Source organism: Hyposmocoma kahamanoa, unplaced genomic scaffold (assembly GCF_003589595.1).
Source record: "Hyposmocoma kahamanoa isolate Upper Pololo Valley unplaced genomic scaffold, ASM358959v1 76, whole genome shotgun sequence".
NCBI classification, from domain to species: Eukaryota; Metazoa; Arthropoda; class Insecta; order Lepidoptera; family Cosmopterigidae; genus Hyposmocoma; species Hyposmocoma kahamanoa.
In genome coordinates this window covers 8063912-8078911 of record NW_020653900.1, presented here as the reverse complement: position 1 = coordinate 8078911, position 15000 = coordinate 8063912, and the positions used below count along the sequence as shown (strand labels likewise).

Sequence of the window (15000 nt, the reverse complement as noted above, 5' to 3'; positions counted from 1 at the left end):
TAAGATCAGGATTATAATATATATATATATATATATATATATAACAATAATTCGATCCAAATGAAGTACCTAAAAAACGAAAAGAAGTCGTATTTTCCCTTTGTAAGTATATATATGTTGTAGTTAAAGTGTAACCGGGTGTTAGTGGGCTAAGTATGTGTGAGAGGCATCGAGGACATAGCCAAAATGTCCTCGATGGTTAGAGGCAAAGGGCGAGTAGAAATGTATATTCCTATGCAATTTCCGGTATAAAGGTCACAATAATCACCTCTGTCGTATGACAGATGTATATCTGTCATTCGGAAAACTTGCCACACTGTACACCATTCTACTACTCCTTATTAACGATAGGAAATTTAAACAAGCTAGATGTATGTAGTAGTTCTAGGTTCTAAATTATGATTAATTGGCAAATACAGTGAAATTCCAAACTTAGATTAGTGTGTTAATTTAAATAAGATGAAATTTGAAACCCATGACCACGGGCTATTTCTCTTTGTTTTCGACCTTTGTATAAATAATGGTAACAAGTTAGTGGAGTTATTGCACAAGGAATCTCACTAATGCATTTGATCTACAAACTACATCAACGTCGGCTTGAGGTAGCTGTAAAGTTATCGGCTGCGGTGAAAAAGTTTCTAAAACCTTTCACTAGATGTCACTTACGGCGCTGAAAGCCAAAACACCAGTAAAAAGATCTGTAACAAGAGCACATAGGAGAATTTCGTCTACTCGATAACTTGACCTGTAACTAAATAAGTTGAAGTTTAGTTAGCTTGACATAAGTACAATTATAATTTAAACTTTCCATTTTTAATTTTAAAAACTAGGTTCCTAATTGTTGTTAAATATAATAAATAATTTGGTGAGAAATATAGAATATGTAATTTAAACGGCATATCTGGCCAAATTCGATGTAGAATGTTTAATAATAAAACGTTTCTAAGCAACCAATGATAAAAAGAACTGATGAGAAGAACTTTTTTTAATTGCTCAATGTTTGGGGTTGCTCTGGAATTCAAATAACAATGAAGTAAGTTATTGTGTTATGTAGAAGTAATACTTACCTAGCCAATTATTATAAAGTACTACATATCTCATCTAGCATCAATTACCGATTCTGAAGAAACGTTTGCAATTATTCCCTTCAAATAAAAAAATCATTAGGAATGACATTGTTTTATAAATAATTAATTATTGGACAATGTTATGCTGGTTTCAAATGACTTACTACCGATTTAAAACTTCTATTGAACAAAATTAATTACAGACATGACTTCAAGATTTCTATTATCAATAGCTTAATCGAATTTCGGAGAAGAATATTGAAATAGTGGTAACTGTAAAACAATATGAGGTGAAAACTCTAAAAGTAAATTTTTATTCTAGATCGAATTTGGTTAGAGAGATACGAGCTAAAACGTAGATGTCTTGGGAATTCCTTTAGCAACCCTATCGTATCTAATTCATCAAGCTCGTTATGCTGTGTACAATTTCGTTACAAAAACTGGCATCCATTCTTTTAAGCAACAATGTAAATTGAGCTTTATAGGGCTAACGGATACTAAAAACTGTTTCCTAAATGGACGTCATTTCAATTGTAACCGAGAACTAGTTTTGATAGTTTTGCATTATTTCATCATAATCATTATCCTGGTAGTCTATAGACGTAGGCCTTCGTCAACGTGCGCCATTCGCCTGGCCCTAATCTTACGTTCATCTTTGCATTGTTTACTTATCATTATTAATTTATTTAATATGTACTGTTTTCATGTTACATTAAATTATTATAATGCGCACATATACTGTAGATCTCGTATTTAGGTAGCCACAGCCAGTTTTACTATTATGTAATAGCACATTAGAGAGTTGTGTATATCTTCTTTTGAATTTATTTGATTAACAACTGTAAGTTCAATAAATGCATGTGTTTGTTAAAATAAAAATTGTTTTTTTTGTTTTTGTTCATTCGTTCAAAATACCACTAATTCGTTCGTTCATACATAAATGAGCCGTTTTCGGTTCACTATACAAATTTTCGATTGACCGAAATTTTTTTTGAGGAAATTTTTTTATTTTTGGAAAATTAAAAGTCTTGTTTAATTTTTTTGTTATAATGAGTGGCGTGGCCAACTGAAACGTGACTGCACCTTTGTTGGTATACCATATAGATGTTTCATGAGTAAAAGAGTTGATTAAAAGAAAACATTTTAATATTTTGCCGTAGTTTTAAAAATTGTGCTAATTATATGTAACTATAAATACTTTGTTACATGTATGTTATAGTTTACATACATCATCTAAATCAAAACAGTTTAAATAGACATTGTATAAGCTAGACTAGAACACTACACGCTAGTAACATGGATATCAATAAGTTAATACGATTGAGAAATAGTTACTTATTATAATAATTTTTATTAGGTCTGGGCTTGACTCTCTGATTTTACACTTGCACATATTTCCTGATGAATACGTGTCCTTCATTAGCAGCAAAAGTCGTCGAAAGCGCGCGCATTTTTATTTCACATTGGAGGGAAAACGGTCCTTGTTTAATATAGTTGAGTAAATATTATTTACTCAAGTACATTAAAAAAACGGTCTTTTCATTTACAATTGTTTCTACAAACTCTTCACGATAAATGGGATACACTATCTGCGGTTACAGAAAACTACAATTCGCACTATTCGTGTATTAAGGGCGCATCTGCAAAATGACAATTTTTCAGGAGACAGCTTTAGAAACTTCGAAAGAATTAGTCGATAACTTTTGTATGCTTAAATAGAGTGTAAAGTTTCACAAATACATAATTTGTGACATGATTTTCGTTATTTTTATGACTCGCATATGGTAAAACCACTTTAGACATATGATCATATGTGCCTTTATTGTATCAAGAGAATTTAGGGATATTCAAGGCTAGAATATGGATATTTTTTACAGAAACGCATACGTGAGATTGTGGTCAACCCTGTGTTTACTTTATGTATTAAAATGTAAAAAAAAACATTTATTTTATAATTACTCATAAACGATTGTATAATAATAAAATAAGGGCGAAATGTATTATGCATCATAAATGGAATCTCTAAACCTCATTCCTTTGGCTTTGTCGGATCCCTTCTTCATAATTAGCCTACCTTGATTAGTAGAAACCCCTATGATATAACTAGAAACATGATATCGTACCCTTGGTATATGAAATGCAAGTCGTAAAGATAATACGAACTACATAAAGCAATATGTATATTTGAAATTTCATTTAACTTTGCTAGTAAAAAATTAAAAAGTAATCGACTAATTTCCTTCATAGAATCTTTTAACCTCTATCCTGAGTTTCATTCAGAAATTCAGTCATTTTGTAGATGTGCCCTTATTACATTAAAGGTGCTATTTTTTCTAACACTATTTCCAACCTACTTGAACGTAGCTAAACAGTAACAGCGCATCCATTCATATTTAGATACACAATATTTTACGGCAGCAACTGTATAAAATAACTTACGGTTTCAAAAATACGTAATATATCGACTTCGTTGAATCTAGCCTGTCTAACAAAACCAAGTCTTGACAGGCTTTCCATCGGCGGAAATTTCATGTCAAATAGATCCTACCATCCCCCCCAATCCATACTTCGAAAGTTCCGGAACATTAATGTCATCAAGATCCTGTTTCATCGAGATGTATCCAGTTGAATCCGGTTTTACAGGCACATAGTCTTCGATACCATCAGTAATATCGACTATAGGGTCTTTAAATTCGAAGTCTGTAGTAATATTAGCCTCGTTGAGAAGTTTTATGGATTCTTCTAGAACATGACGGTGTTCAGGAGTATGCCCTGATGTAGAGGGTGTGGTTTTGTCAGCTGTAGACTTGCGATGATGTAAGGAATTTGTGGTCGAACCCACGTACGGAGGTGGTTGGGGTCTGTTGTAGTTCCCCGCCAGATTTGTCGTTGATTTTGGGCTGTACGGCCGTACCAGGCTGTTGTTAGGGCTGAAAAAAATGGAGTATGTGAAATGTTTTTCTTGTTAAGTGGACTTGTTGTTGTAGCAAGTAGCTCGTAACTAGATACAGATGGACGTGTTATTATAACTTGCAGGTTCTGCCGCAAAAGATTACCATTAATATCTTCTGATCCTTTGGAGCAATGAAGTCTCTTCTGAGTTTGCACGAATGGAGGTTTTGATCTAGTGATGAAAGAGACTCCCTATTAAATACTCGACTCCATTTTACAGGATTCGATTTTTAATTAAGACTTAGAGGTTTTAAGACTAAGTCGCTATGCTAACAGACTTGACATCTTAAGTTGTTTTTAAAAACATTCTCGTTTTAGTTATGCACGATTTTTAAGCTCAAGCTTTTAGGTCAATATGCAATGGAGTTATTCTTTTACGTCCTATTGAACCCAAAGTTTATAAATAAAAATGAAGTAGTGTTAGTATGTTGTATATAATCATGTTTGTTTATAATAAAAAACCATTGTATATTCAACCTTTTGGTATATTACAACATACATTTAATTTGTATCTGGTTGTAGGAATATTTGAACGACGTGTCCTTCGTTACCGTAACTACCGTTCGTTACCGTACTAGGTAAGTTTGATGACTTCATTAGCGCAGCGGTTCTATCGAATTCTAATTCACTCACCTTTATTTACTTACCCCCATCAAAAAGTACTCCAGACTTGAAAAAAATTATGTGAGTGGGCTAAGGTTATAGTGATTATTCTGACAGATTTAATAAAAATATTTTAATTTCCTAAATGTAAATTACATACTCGTAGAGTCCCGTAAGTCTTTTAAGTAATGACTTAGGTTGTTATTATTGGGGTTAAAAGACTAGTCTAGCCGTGACGCGTTCAAAATTTGTCGAGTTTTTTTAATGGTCCTTAAAAGGCTGAGTCTCTTTCATCACTATTTCGATCAACAAATGTCTTTGGACCGTTAAGGCGTAAAACTTTTATGTAATTCTTCTTTTATCTGATTTGCATTGTCAGTGTGAGATTTGCGTATAAAAATGAAATCAATCAATTACTGACCTTGCTCCAATACTTTTGCTGCTGTTATTATCAGCCACTTGAGTTTGTTCAGTGTTCGCTGTGCCGTAACGGCATAGTTCTACCTTTGCAGCTTTGTGAGCTCTATAGAAATGAATGAAAAATAAAACATTATTAAAGCATCAATAACACTGAGCAGTAAAACGTTAGGTACCTACTAAATGGCTACCTTTACTCATGGACATATTTAGAGGAACACTGAAAAAGTTAGAATTATGATCATATAAATTTTCATATAAAGTTCATATAAACCACGGGCCATATATGCAGAACGTTTAATCGAAATCAAAATAAGATTAAAGTCATTCTATTTTCAAATTTTACCATTTTTAACGTTGCTGTTATGGAGCCTTCAAATTAGACGCTATAGCAGCTAGGGTCAGCGGACTAAAGCACATAGTCAAAAAAGTGGTTCATTTTTAATAAATTTCTTTTCTTTTTTTGTTTTTTTTTTTATAAGAACAAGGGACGGGACGAACAAGTCGTGCGCCTGATGACAAGCTATACGCCTGTCCATACAGTTGTAGCGCCACTCAGAGCTTAAATCGCAAAGATCTGAGGGCACTGCCACTGCGCCCGTCCCGGATAACCTGACAACTCCCATCTGTGCCTGTCATTTCACCAGCTCCCTTACCCTTTTAAACAGGAACGCTGTAATGCTAACATTAATGCTTGGCGGCACAAATAGGTAAGGTGGCAGTACGTCTCTGGGCGAACTTTTTCACAAGGAGCTGCTAAAATTATTGTAATGATGTTGGAAGATTTGCAGAAAATGATAAATTTGAAAAAGAAGCCACTAGAATTTAGATTACAAATTAATGAAGTAACGAATGAATTACCTTTTATGTGCTTTAGTCAGTAGAATTGAAATAAATGGTGTTGGTCTATGACTTATGTGCTTTAGTTTACCGACCCCAGCGCTGCAGTGGCGCCACTGTGGCATTGCAGCCGCGGCACTACTAAATTTTCATACAATATTTAGGAACGCAGTACTGTCGTGACACACACGTGCAGTAGCGCTACTTTTACAGTCACTGTTGGTGAACGACAAATTACTGCTGCGCTTCTACGAGCGTCTAATGTGAATGCGTCTCTAAATTTGATTGTAATAAAATATGAATATCATCACGTTCAGGAAACTTATAAAGACCTATTTTTTATATGAAAAGGTTAATATTAGCGTCATTATTTATGGGTTCTAAAGTTACATGTCAGTCTTTAATAACAACAAAAAAAATCCAAACACAAATTAAATTTATTATTGACTAGGACCTACGTGGTCTGTGACTAGGACGTTATGCAGAAATACACCAATACACAACATTTGTACGAAAGAAAAATATATACTAAACCTTAAAATGACCTTTTGTGGGTGGATATCATCATCATCAACCTATTTATACTTACCACTGCTGGACATGGCTCTCCTCTCAGGGAAGGGTTTTAGGCCATAGTCCGCCGCGCGGATTTCACACATTTTCCGAGAGTTGTGAATCTTTATCGACGTGTTTGATTCGACGTGGTGGGTTGATATATTTCTGCATAATGACGTCCTCGGTAATAACCGTAAGTATTATTAGTTTTGGTTTTAATTAAGTTTAACTTTTAAAATTGAACTTTAAAACAGAACGCAAATATTTTAAAAAAGTAATTCAAATCTAAAACATGCTCCCCTGAAAAATCTACAAAATGTCGCTTACGCCTTTTCTATAAAACCCCGGCAACGTTATGTATTGAAACGAGTAATTACTTATTACACAAAAAAATTAAAAGCAACACACACTGCCGTGTTTAAAAGGTAAGTAGATAAGCTTTGTTAGTCACCAAAAATAAAGTTTAAATTAACCTTTTTCTTTCTCTGTAATCAATACAAACATGAAAAATATCTTTTATAAATATTTCTGATGTAGCGTCCTGCCTGAAACGGATGACAAAAAAATTAATAATTTAATTTGCGGATTTTCTGTGCTAATATTTCACCCCTTATATATGTGATTGAGGATATCCTTAAACAAATACAGTTTGAGATAGTGAAAGAGTTACGGCGTCAATAGTCACGAATTACTGAATAAAATTAAATAAAATGTTTGCGAGTTTAGGCTATAGCGCAACAACATTACAATTGAATATATCAACATCCAGATCATGATTGTTTGGCACACTATCCAAACTCTTGCTGGCTCTACAAAGAAAACTATTTTGTCTATAATTAGTCCTCGCTAAGGGAACTGTAAATGGGTGATAGTGTCTCATAGAATGCGTAGATTGTACGTTTTTTTTCAAGTGATGGGATGAACATGTCGTGCACCTGGTGTTAAGCGACACACCTGTCCATAGCAACTGCAGTACCACTCAGAGCTTTAAATCGCAAAGATCTGAGGGGTACTGTCAATGCGCCTGTCACCTTGAGGCATAAGTCGACAAGTCTCATATGCCTGTAATTTCACCAGCACTCTTACCGCTCAAAACCGGAACACAGTAATGTTTACATTACTGCTTAGCGGCAGAAATAGGTAAGGTGGCAGTACTTCCCTGAAAGAAATCTTTTCCAAGAAGCTCTACTGCTATTAAATTTTATTTCTTAATTTTTTTAAGCATTTATTTTCTAATATCAAGTGACGGGACGAACAAATCGTGCGCCTGATGGTAAGCTACACGCCTGTCCATAACAGTTGCAGTGCCACTCAGAACTTTAAATCGCAAAGATCTAAGGGGCACTGCCACTGCGCCCGACATCTAAGACTTAAGTTGACAAGTCCCATGTGCCTGTAATTTCACCAGCACCCTTACTCTTCAAAACCAGAACACAGTAAAGCTAACATTACTGCTTGGTGGCTTCACAAGGAGCTCTACTGCTACCAAAACATATAAACGTATAGGTTTTTCAAGCAATCAGAGAACGGAACTTACATAGTAGCATAATGAAAGCATAAAACCGCAGTCAACGCAGCGACGGACATCAGTAATAGCAGCAATGGTACAGCAACAGCTGCTGTCAACTGTTTTGCGTAACTTCTCGAGGGCAAAGCGTGTCGGCTTGGTGCCGTCCAAATGTCTTTCCTGTCCAACTCTTTTGCGCTTTTGTTTTGCTTGCTTGTATTTGGTATTTCTGTTAAGTATTCTAAAAGTTCCGTTGTTCGTTCATTGTAGATTACGTTGTACTGAAAAAAGAAACATTAGTATATAGTTACTCATTTAATTCTTTTTCGCCATAATTATACACTACGATGGCTGGCTGTGACCATGAGATCTGTAAAAAGCTAGAAATGTTGTTTTTTTGAAAAAACAAATATACCTACGCGATTTTAGCATCGAAAATAAGAGTACCTAATTTTTTTTATAATATTTCATTTCTAACAAAGTTACCTGTTAGGGGACCTTAGTCGTTATATCTATATGCAACAAAGCTACCTGATGGCATGTAATAAGTTACTATGTAGTATAGATATCTGCAGTAACTTACAGGGCAAATTTCATTTTTCAACTTTTACGCCAAGTCGTCCAGTGATACTCGTAATTCGTACCGCGGATTACGAGATTTAAGTTTTTTTTTCATAAAAAGAATAAGTACGCATTTGACCTCCATCTCACCTAATGGAATGTGACTATAAGTCGAAGATGGAACAGGCACACCTAAATAATGGCTATTTAGTATTCACTCTCGCCTTGAAACACAACATAGAGGTGGAACCCAAGCCTACGTCTAGTCCCCCGGTGATGGAAAAGGGGAAGACGGAACTCTCACACTCTCCGTGATATATTCTGCAAATTACCAACAAGCAGGCATACCTACATCTCAGTTTGGCGGGGGTAAACAATTGTTTTATGTAAAATTTTATGAATAAATAAAAAAAAAAAAAAAATTCACGACGGTGTTCAAGGCAAGTTGGTATTTTGTGTACCGATCCCATTCAGTAATTTTGGGAAGTGTTAATTAATTGTCAAAGAGCATTTCTAGAGAAGTTATAAACCTACCAATTCAAACCAACACCAATCCAAAGTGAAACCAGCGTCCCTAAACAATCTCTCGACTGTGGTCCGCTTGTATTCCCTCGGACAACTAGGTAGCTTTGAGAGGGGACGAACTTCCTCTCGAAGACGTTTTAGCTCCTCAGAAAAGGGCATTACACTGCCCAGACGAACTACTAGGCTGTGGAAGTGAAATAAGTTACGTGTTAATTTCAATTGCAAAGACGTAATCGGTATGTAAACGTAACGAATAAGGTCAAATTGTGGTACCGTTGTAAGAAGAATGAGTAAATATAGGTATGCTCGGGTTTTTTAATTACCTAAGATGTTTAGACAAACTATAAAATGTAAATAATATTACCCACACAGATTAGATATATTAAATACTTTACTAATATAATTCTTAAATGTGACAAATAAAACTAAAGGTTTTTGTGTGCTTTAGCTTACCCTTCTCCATCGCTCGGTTTCAAGGGCAACCGGGCTCCCAAATCGATGGCAGACGCCAAAAATGTGGGATACAAATCTTGATTACTCTCTGTCCAAAGCTTTGTACGTAGGATGTCCTTCAGCCGCGTCATTCTGTATTTATGATTTATACACCGATCATTTAGAAATTATTAGACGAACCATACTATGTGACCCAGAAGAAACGTATAAGAAAATAAGTAGTGTAACTCCGTACAAACATAGCACCGCGGCTTGTATGTGTACAGACGCACACATTCGCATTTTCTCGCGGTGCACCCGAGTTGCACCGCGCGAGTCATCGCACACCTCATTCATTATGGAATTTAATCGTTTTCTCGGTGTTCAAAAAATGACGTCAAATAGATGTCACGTTATTGTTGTGTTTATGGTTGTTTGAAGAAAAATACAGATTGTTCAGTATTTAATTTCTGTTTATCCATACTCCCATCGAGATACCAATCCGCGATGTAAAAAATATCAGTATGTAAATACTACATTCAACAACGGTTATTTCAGTATAGCACGAGAACACTGTGATGAACACCTTAATGTTTTCAAATTATAACAACCAATACAACTAAAATAATAATCTCACAACCCTACACTCTCAGAGACGTGTAGGCATTGATGCGCTGAATAAGCGGGAGTAGGACTATAATAATATGTCTTATTATACTATGATAAAACGCCGCACTTGAATGTGAGTTGTAGTTCAACACAGACATCAAATCAAGCGGCATACAAATTTTAGCATACTTATAATAGAAACGTCCTATTAGTTTGGTTAGAGAGTAGGTAATTACCTTACTTATGTGGTTTGTGATGCGCTGGTTTGTGACATGCAATCGCATACAGTCTTATGTCGTGTAGTGTAATAACTAGAGTGAAAAAGAAGAGTTTCGCGTTTGGCTGCTCGAACGGACGGAAGCGAAACGCGCAACGTCTTTTTCGCTCTTAGTGCATGGACAAGAAGCATTTTTTTTACCGATTCGAGCCGATACCGCGTTAATAAATGTGGTGACCGTCTTCACTGTTATAGTTACAGGAAAACGGTCCTGGAAGAAGCCGTGAAATATCTTCAAAATTCAAGTACAATTTTCAAGGACCATTTTCCTGTAGCTATAAATGGTAAAGCGTGAAACAAACAGAGAACGGGTGTGGGTCGGGAGCACGGCGGGTGTAATTCCGTGCATTTATATGGACGACAACAAACCTCGAGCGGGCACTGGACCACCCGACCTGCGCCCGTCCCGCGTGCCCGCTCGTTGCGACGAAATTGCACCCGTCGTCATCGCGCTACCGACCCGCACCTTCTTTCTGTGAATTTCACGCGTTAAGATACTTTTGCTGACCCGTCTTAAATTTTCACACTGTATTTCTTCCTGGTTACATAGTTTGGTACCTCGCTACAATACATATAATTTTAGTATCAGTAGAGCTCCTTGTGAAAGAGTTCGTCTAGGAAAATACCTTACCTATTTCTGCCGCCAAGCAGTAATGTGAGCATTACTGCGTTCCAGTTTTGAAGGTTAAGGGTGCTGGTGAAATTACATGCACAATTGGACTTGTCAACTTGTGTCTCAGAGTGACGAGCGCAGTGGCAGTGCCCCTTGGAACTTTCTGATTTAAAACTCTGAGTGGCACTTCAATTGTTATGGACAAGCATGTCGTTTACCACCAGGCGCACAAGTTGTTTGTCCTGTCACTTATTATCATTAAAAAAATACAAAAGAATATTGGATTATTTTTAGGGTTGAATGTCAACAAAACATTTATCTAGTGTCAACACTCACTTATGTTCGTCAAGCAAATCTTCCGTGTTAAGATTGTCGATTTTGAACTCGACCTCGTGCCGCGCCTTGCCATCCTTCGGTATCACAAGCAGCGTCAGTCGCACGCGACGCGTCTCGTAGTCCTGGCTATTCAGGCCTATTATCTCCAGCTGGAGAAAACCAAAGAGAGAGAGATATATAGAGGAGAAAACGAAAGAGAGAGACATTCACTTTTGGTTTTTAGTTACTTCCATAGTATAATGTTTTACGGGATTCTCATGTGGGGTATAGCGGCAGATATACAAACCATATTAATGTTGCAAAAACGAGCGATTTATTTGTATACCGTTTAGGTTCTCGGGTTTCTCTCAGAGATAGTTTAGGGAGACTGGTATCCCGACTGTGGCATCACAGTACAGTTACGCAAATATTTTGTATGCCCGGAAAAATATACATAATTTCATTAAGAAAGAAGATATCCATAATATTAACCTTAGAACTAAGTCCAAACTCGTGGTACCACGATTTCGTTTAACTATGGCAAACGATTCATTTATGGGGAACTGTATACGTTTTTACAGTAAGATTCTGGTGCATATACTAAAATTATCATTTCCTAAGTTTAAAACTTACATGAAAAGTTTTTTGATTGAAAAGTTATATTACAAAATTGACGAGTATTTATTACATAAAGATGTATGGTAAGACAACACGAGTCTAGATTCCACACAATTATAATTCAAAGTGTATTCCATATCATTTAACTTTATTTGAAAAGAGCAATCCCTAGAGTTTCTTGCTCGTTCTTCTCATGGAAGTCAGTGTAGTGAAGCAGTAGCTTAAAAAATTACGTTTTAAGGTGTAAAAATTTGGAACAAATGATTATTTGACTTTAACTTTAGTCAGTGCAACGGTGTTAAAGTAAATTCGTATGTCGAAAGTAGTGCTGAAGTGTCTTAGAGGTAGACGTGCTCTTCACCAGAATTACAACGTACCGTTTCTGATGACATCACAGCAGTATTTAATAGAGTGATAGACTGTATTAAAATTGGGTTATGGCCGAAGGTAAGACACCTACATATACGAATAGGGCCGATGGTCACCAGAAAAGGCGCGTATTCAACACTATCATTCATTTATATGGCGCGTATACTTACGAATCATCAACTTTGTGCATAATATAGATCACGGAACTAGGGTTGCCAGATCGATACAACTGAATTCCCGCATCAAAGTAATACAACGCGCTAATACATTTGCTCAGCCCGTTTTTCATTAAAATATAAACAAATAAGTATTTGATTTGTTTTATTCGGTATATATAAGAGTTTAATAATCGCCGGAGTCACTATCAGAGTTAATAATCAGTGGTTAAGTTGTTATCAGTGGTAGGTACACACGCTTGATCTATGTTGTCGATTGGTTAAAAAGCAAAGCAACACAGATTTAACTACGTTTAAATGCATTGCGACAGTATACCATTCCATAAAATGATAAAATGTACTTATATATAAAAAAATATTTTACCTTGAAATCGTAGAGAACCCTTAAGAAAAGTACTTACTCCGATGCTCCCATAATGATATAATAATATTAGCTTCTAACGTGTATGGCTATTGATTTCGTCCAAATATATTGGGTAGGTAACTGTAAAAACCGCGAGGTTGACCGTGTGTCAAGAGCACGTAAAGCTTGACACTTACGATTTCAATTCAACTCTATTTCGTTTGTTATGAGAACGACCCAAAACCCAAAATGTCAATCTTGATGTGATCTTGACTGTATGACATTTTACGTCATACATCATACGCGGTTTATATAATTCTCGTGCAGCTTAGAGGATGGAAAAAAATAAAGGAAGTCTAAGGGTCGTATTCTAGAACTCTACTCAATGCTCAAGTCAGGATTGCACTGGAAACACAAGCACTGGAAATACGACTCTAATGGCAGGGACTTGAGTATGATTTCGAGTCATACTCAAAATCTCAAAAAAATCATACTCAAATCCTGACTTGAGCATTGAGTAGAGTTCTAGAATACGACTCTAAGGGTCGTATTCCAAAACTCTACTCAATGCTCAAGTCAGGATTTGAGCAGACTTGAGTATGATTTCAAGCACTGAAAATACGACCCTAATGGCAAGGACTTTGCCTGATGGCAAGGACAAGCATGATTTTCAGTGCTCACTGCAATACTCAAGTCCTGACTTGAGTATTGAGTAGAGTTCTGGAATACGACCCTTAGTCGTGCAGAGTCAAGGGTTATGTCAAATTTGACGTTTGAAGGACGGATCCAAAGTGAAAAGTGTCAAGCTTGGTGTGCTCTTAATTATACATGTACAGGGTCAAGAGCACGTCAAGCTTGACACTGAAGACTTAAATCCAACTCTATTCCGCTTACGATAAGAACGGTCCAAAGTACAAGGTGTCAAGCTTGATGTGCTCTTGACTGTACAAACGAAACTACTCTTGTACATGTGGCAACCCTGTATGTGTAAGGGGTAATTAGGCTTTTTAATAAGTTTCAAACTATCAGTTCATTCATATAAGAATCCTTTGTTTTGCTTTGGCTTCGAGCCCCGACATTTTATGTTGGTTACGTTGGTCTTTTGTGGAATAGAACTTGACCTTATAATCCAATCTCTATCTCAAAAGTGCCAATTAACCTTAAAACGTAAAAATAAACTTTTACATGAGCATACCGTTACGGGTGATTTAGTGCCCCTCGGTGGTGTTCCGAAAATAAATCCAGAATGGTGCCGCCTGCTGTAAATGTACCGCAACCATGACGGCAGCTCTGGTTTGCCAATCAAGGAAGCATGGAACCGATATTGTTGATCGTATTCTGAAAAAAAATGATAAGAAAATTTGTGACAAACAACTTTCAAACATTGCAGAGAGGTATTTAGAATCTGAAATATTCTGAACTTTATTCCTTGTTTATTTTTTGAAGTCAACTTTAGTGCCTTGTCGAAAGTTTATTGATAATACGCACAATGACAACAACGGCCTGCTAAAGGTAAAAACAGGATGTACCTAAATGTCTAAATTGAAAAATAAACAAATTATCTAATAATTTGTGGATCACTTAGTTACCTACGCTTATTAATTTGTTTATAGTATAAAGGCAATTATTAAGCTATTTTCCTCATACTGTGATTAATTAGCAGCCACTAACTTGTTTGTACGCACGTCATATAAATAGACAAGTAGCTACACAAACCTTGATAAGTCCAGTTAAATAAATTGGGGCTGATGGGGATAGCAAACATTTCAGTTTCCACTGCATTATGAACTTGATCTGCAGTTATTGTTGTAAGGAATATATAGCCAGCCAGAATATTATACCACATATTGAACCTGAAATTCAATTATAACACGCATTACTATGATAGCGAGCTACAAAATATTAATGAAGGCCAAAAATAAGACGAGTTTACGCTAGTAGGCGAATATTATGTTTTTCGCGTCAAAATAGAAAACATTTACCTCATCAGTAGAGAAAACCGTCGACCTAATTCACGAGAATAGTAACATAGCAATCGATTTATGTTTACAATGTCTACAGAAGGTTATTCTGTGCACTGAATACCTGCCGCACATGTGCAGTAGGTTCGTCCAGGGAGGAATTGTGATATCGATTTTTCAGGACGCCTCCAGCAGCACGCTACAGAAATATATTAGACGGCTGCCATGTTTAAAAAAACGTGATACTGTTGTTGTTTTTA

The 15000-nt window shown here is 36.1% G+C and overlaps 1 protein-coding gene across 2 annotated transcripts; it reads right to left on the bottom strand.

Moving 5' to 3' along the window:
• Positions 1–3389: 3389 nt before the first annotated feature.
• LOC113232435 (epsilon-sarcoglycan) lies at positions 3390–14900 on the bottom strand. Of its 2 annotated transcripts, XM_026467163.1 has the most exons (10): positions 14762–14900; positions 14496–14632; positions 13975–14117; positions 11295–11443; positions 9481–9612; positions 9037–9211; positions 7972–8222; positions 6908–6979; positions 5044–5145; positions 3390–3997 (listed from the first exon to the last, which is right to left on the bottom strand). In XM_026467163.1, exons 1-10 carry the CDS (start codon positions 14764–14766, stop codon positions 3601–3603), a joined length of 1563 nt encoding a protein of 520 aa, XP_026322948.1. In that variant the 5' UTR covers positions 14767–14900; the 3' UTR covers positions 3390–3600. The 2 variants fall into 2 exon arrangements, with proteins under 2 accessions (XP_026322948.1, XP_026322949.1); XM_026467164.1 differs by lacking the exon at positions 6908–6979.
• Positions 14901–15000: the final 100 nt, after the last annotated feature.

Excerpts from the sequence above, each read along its gene's own strand:
- LOC113232435 (XM_026467163.1), bottom strand. Across the intron at positions 9,212-9,480 it reads AAACCGAGCGATGGAGAAGG|CCTAGTAGTTCGTCTGGGCA; the intron begins GTAAGCTAAAGC and ends TCACTTCCACAG. Across the intron at positions 8,223-9,036 it reads ATTGGTGTTGGTTTGAATTG|TACAACGTAATCTACAATGA; the intron begins GTAGGTTTATAA and ends TTCTTTTTTCAG.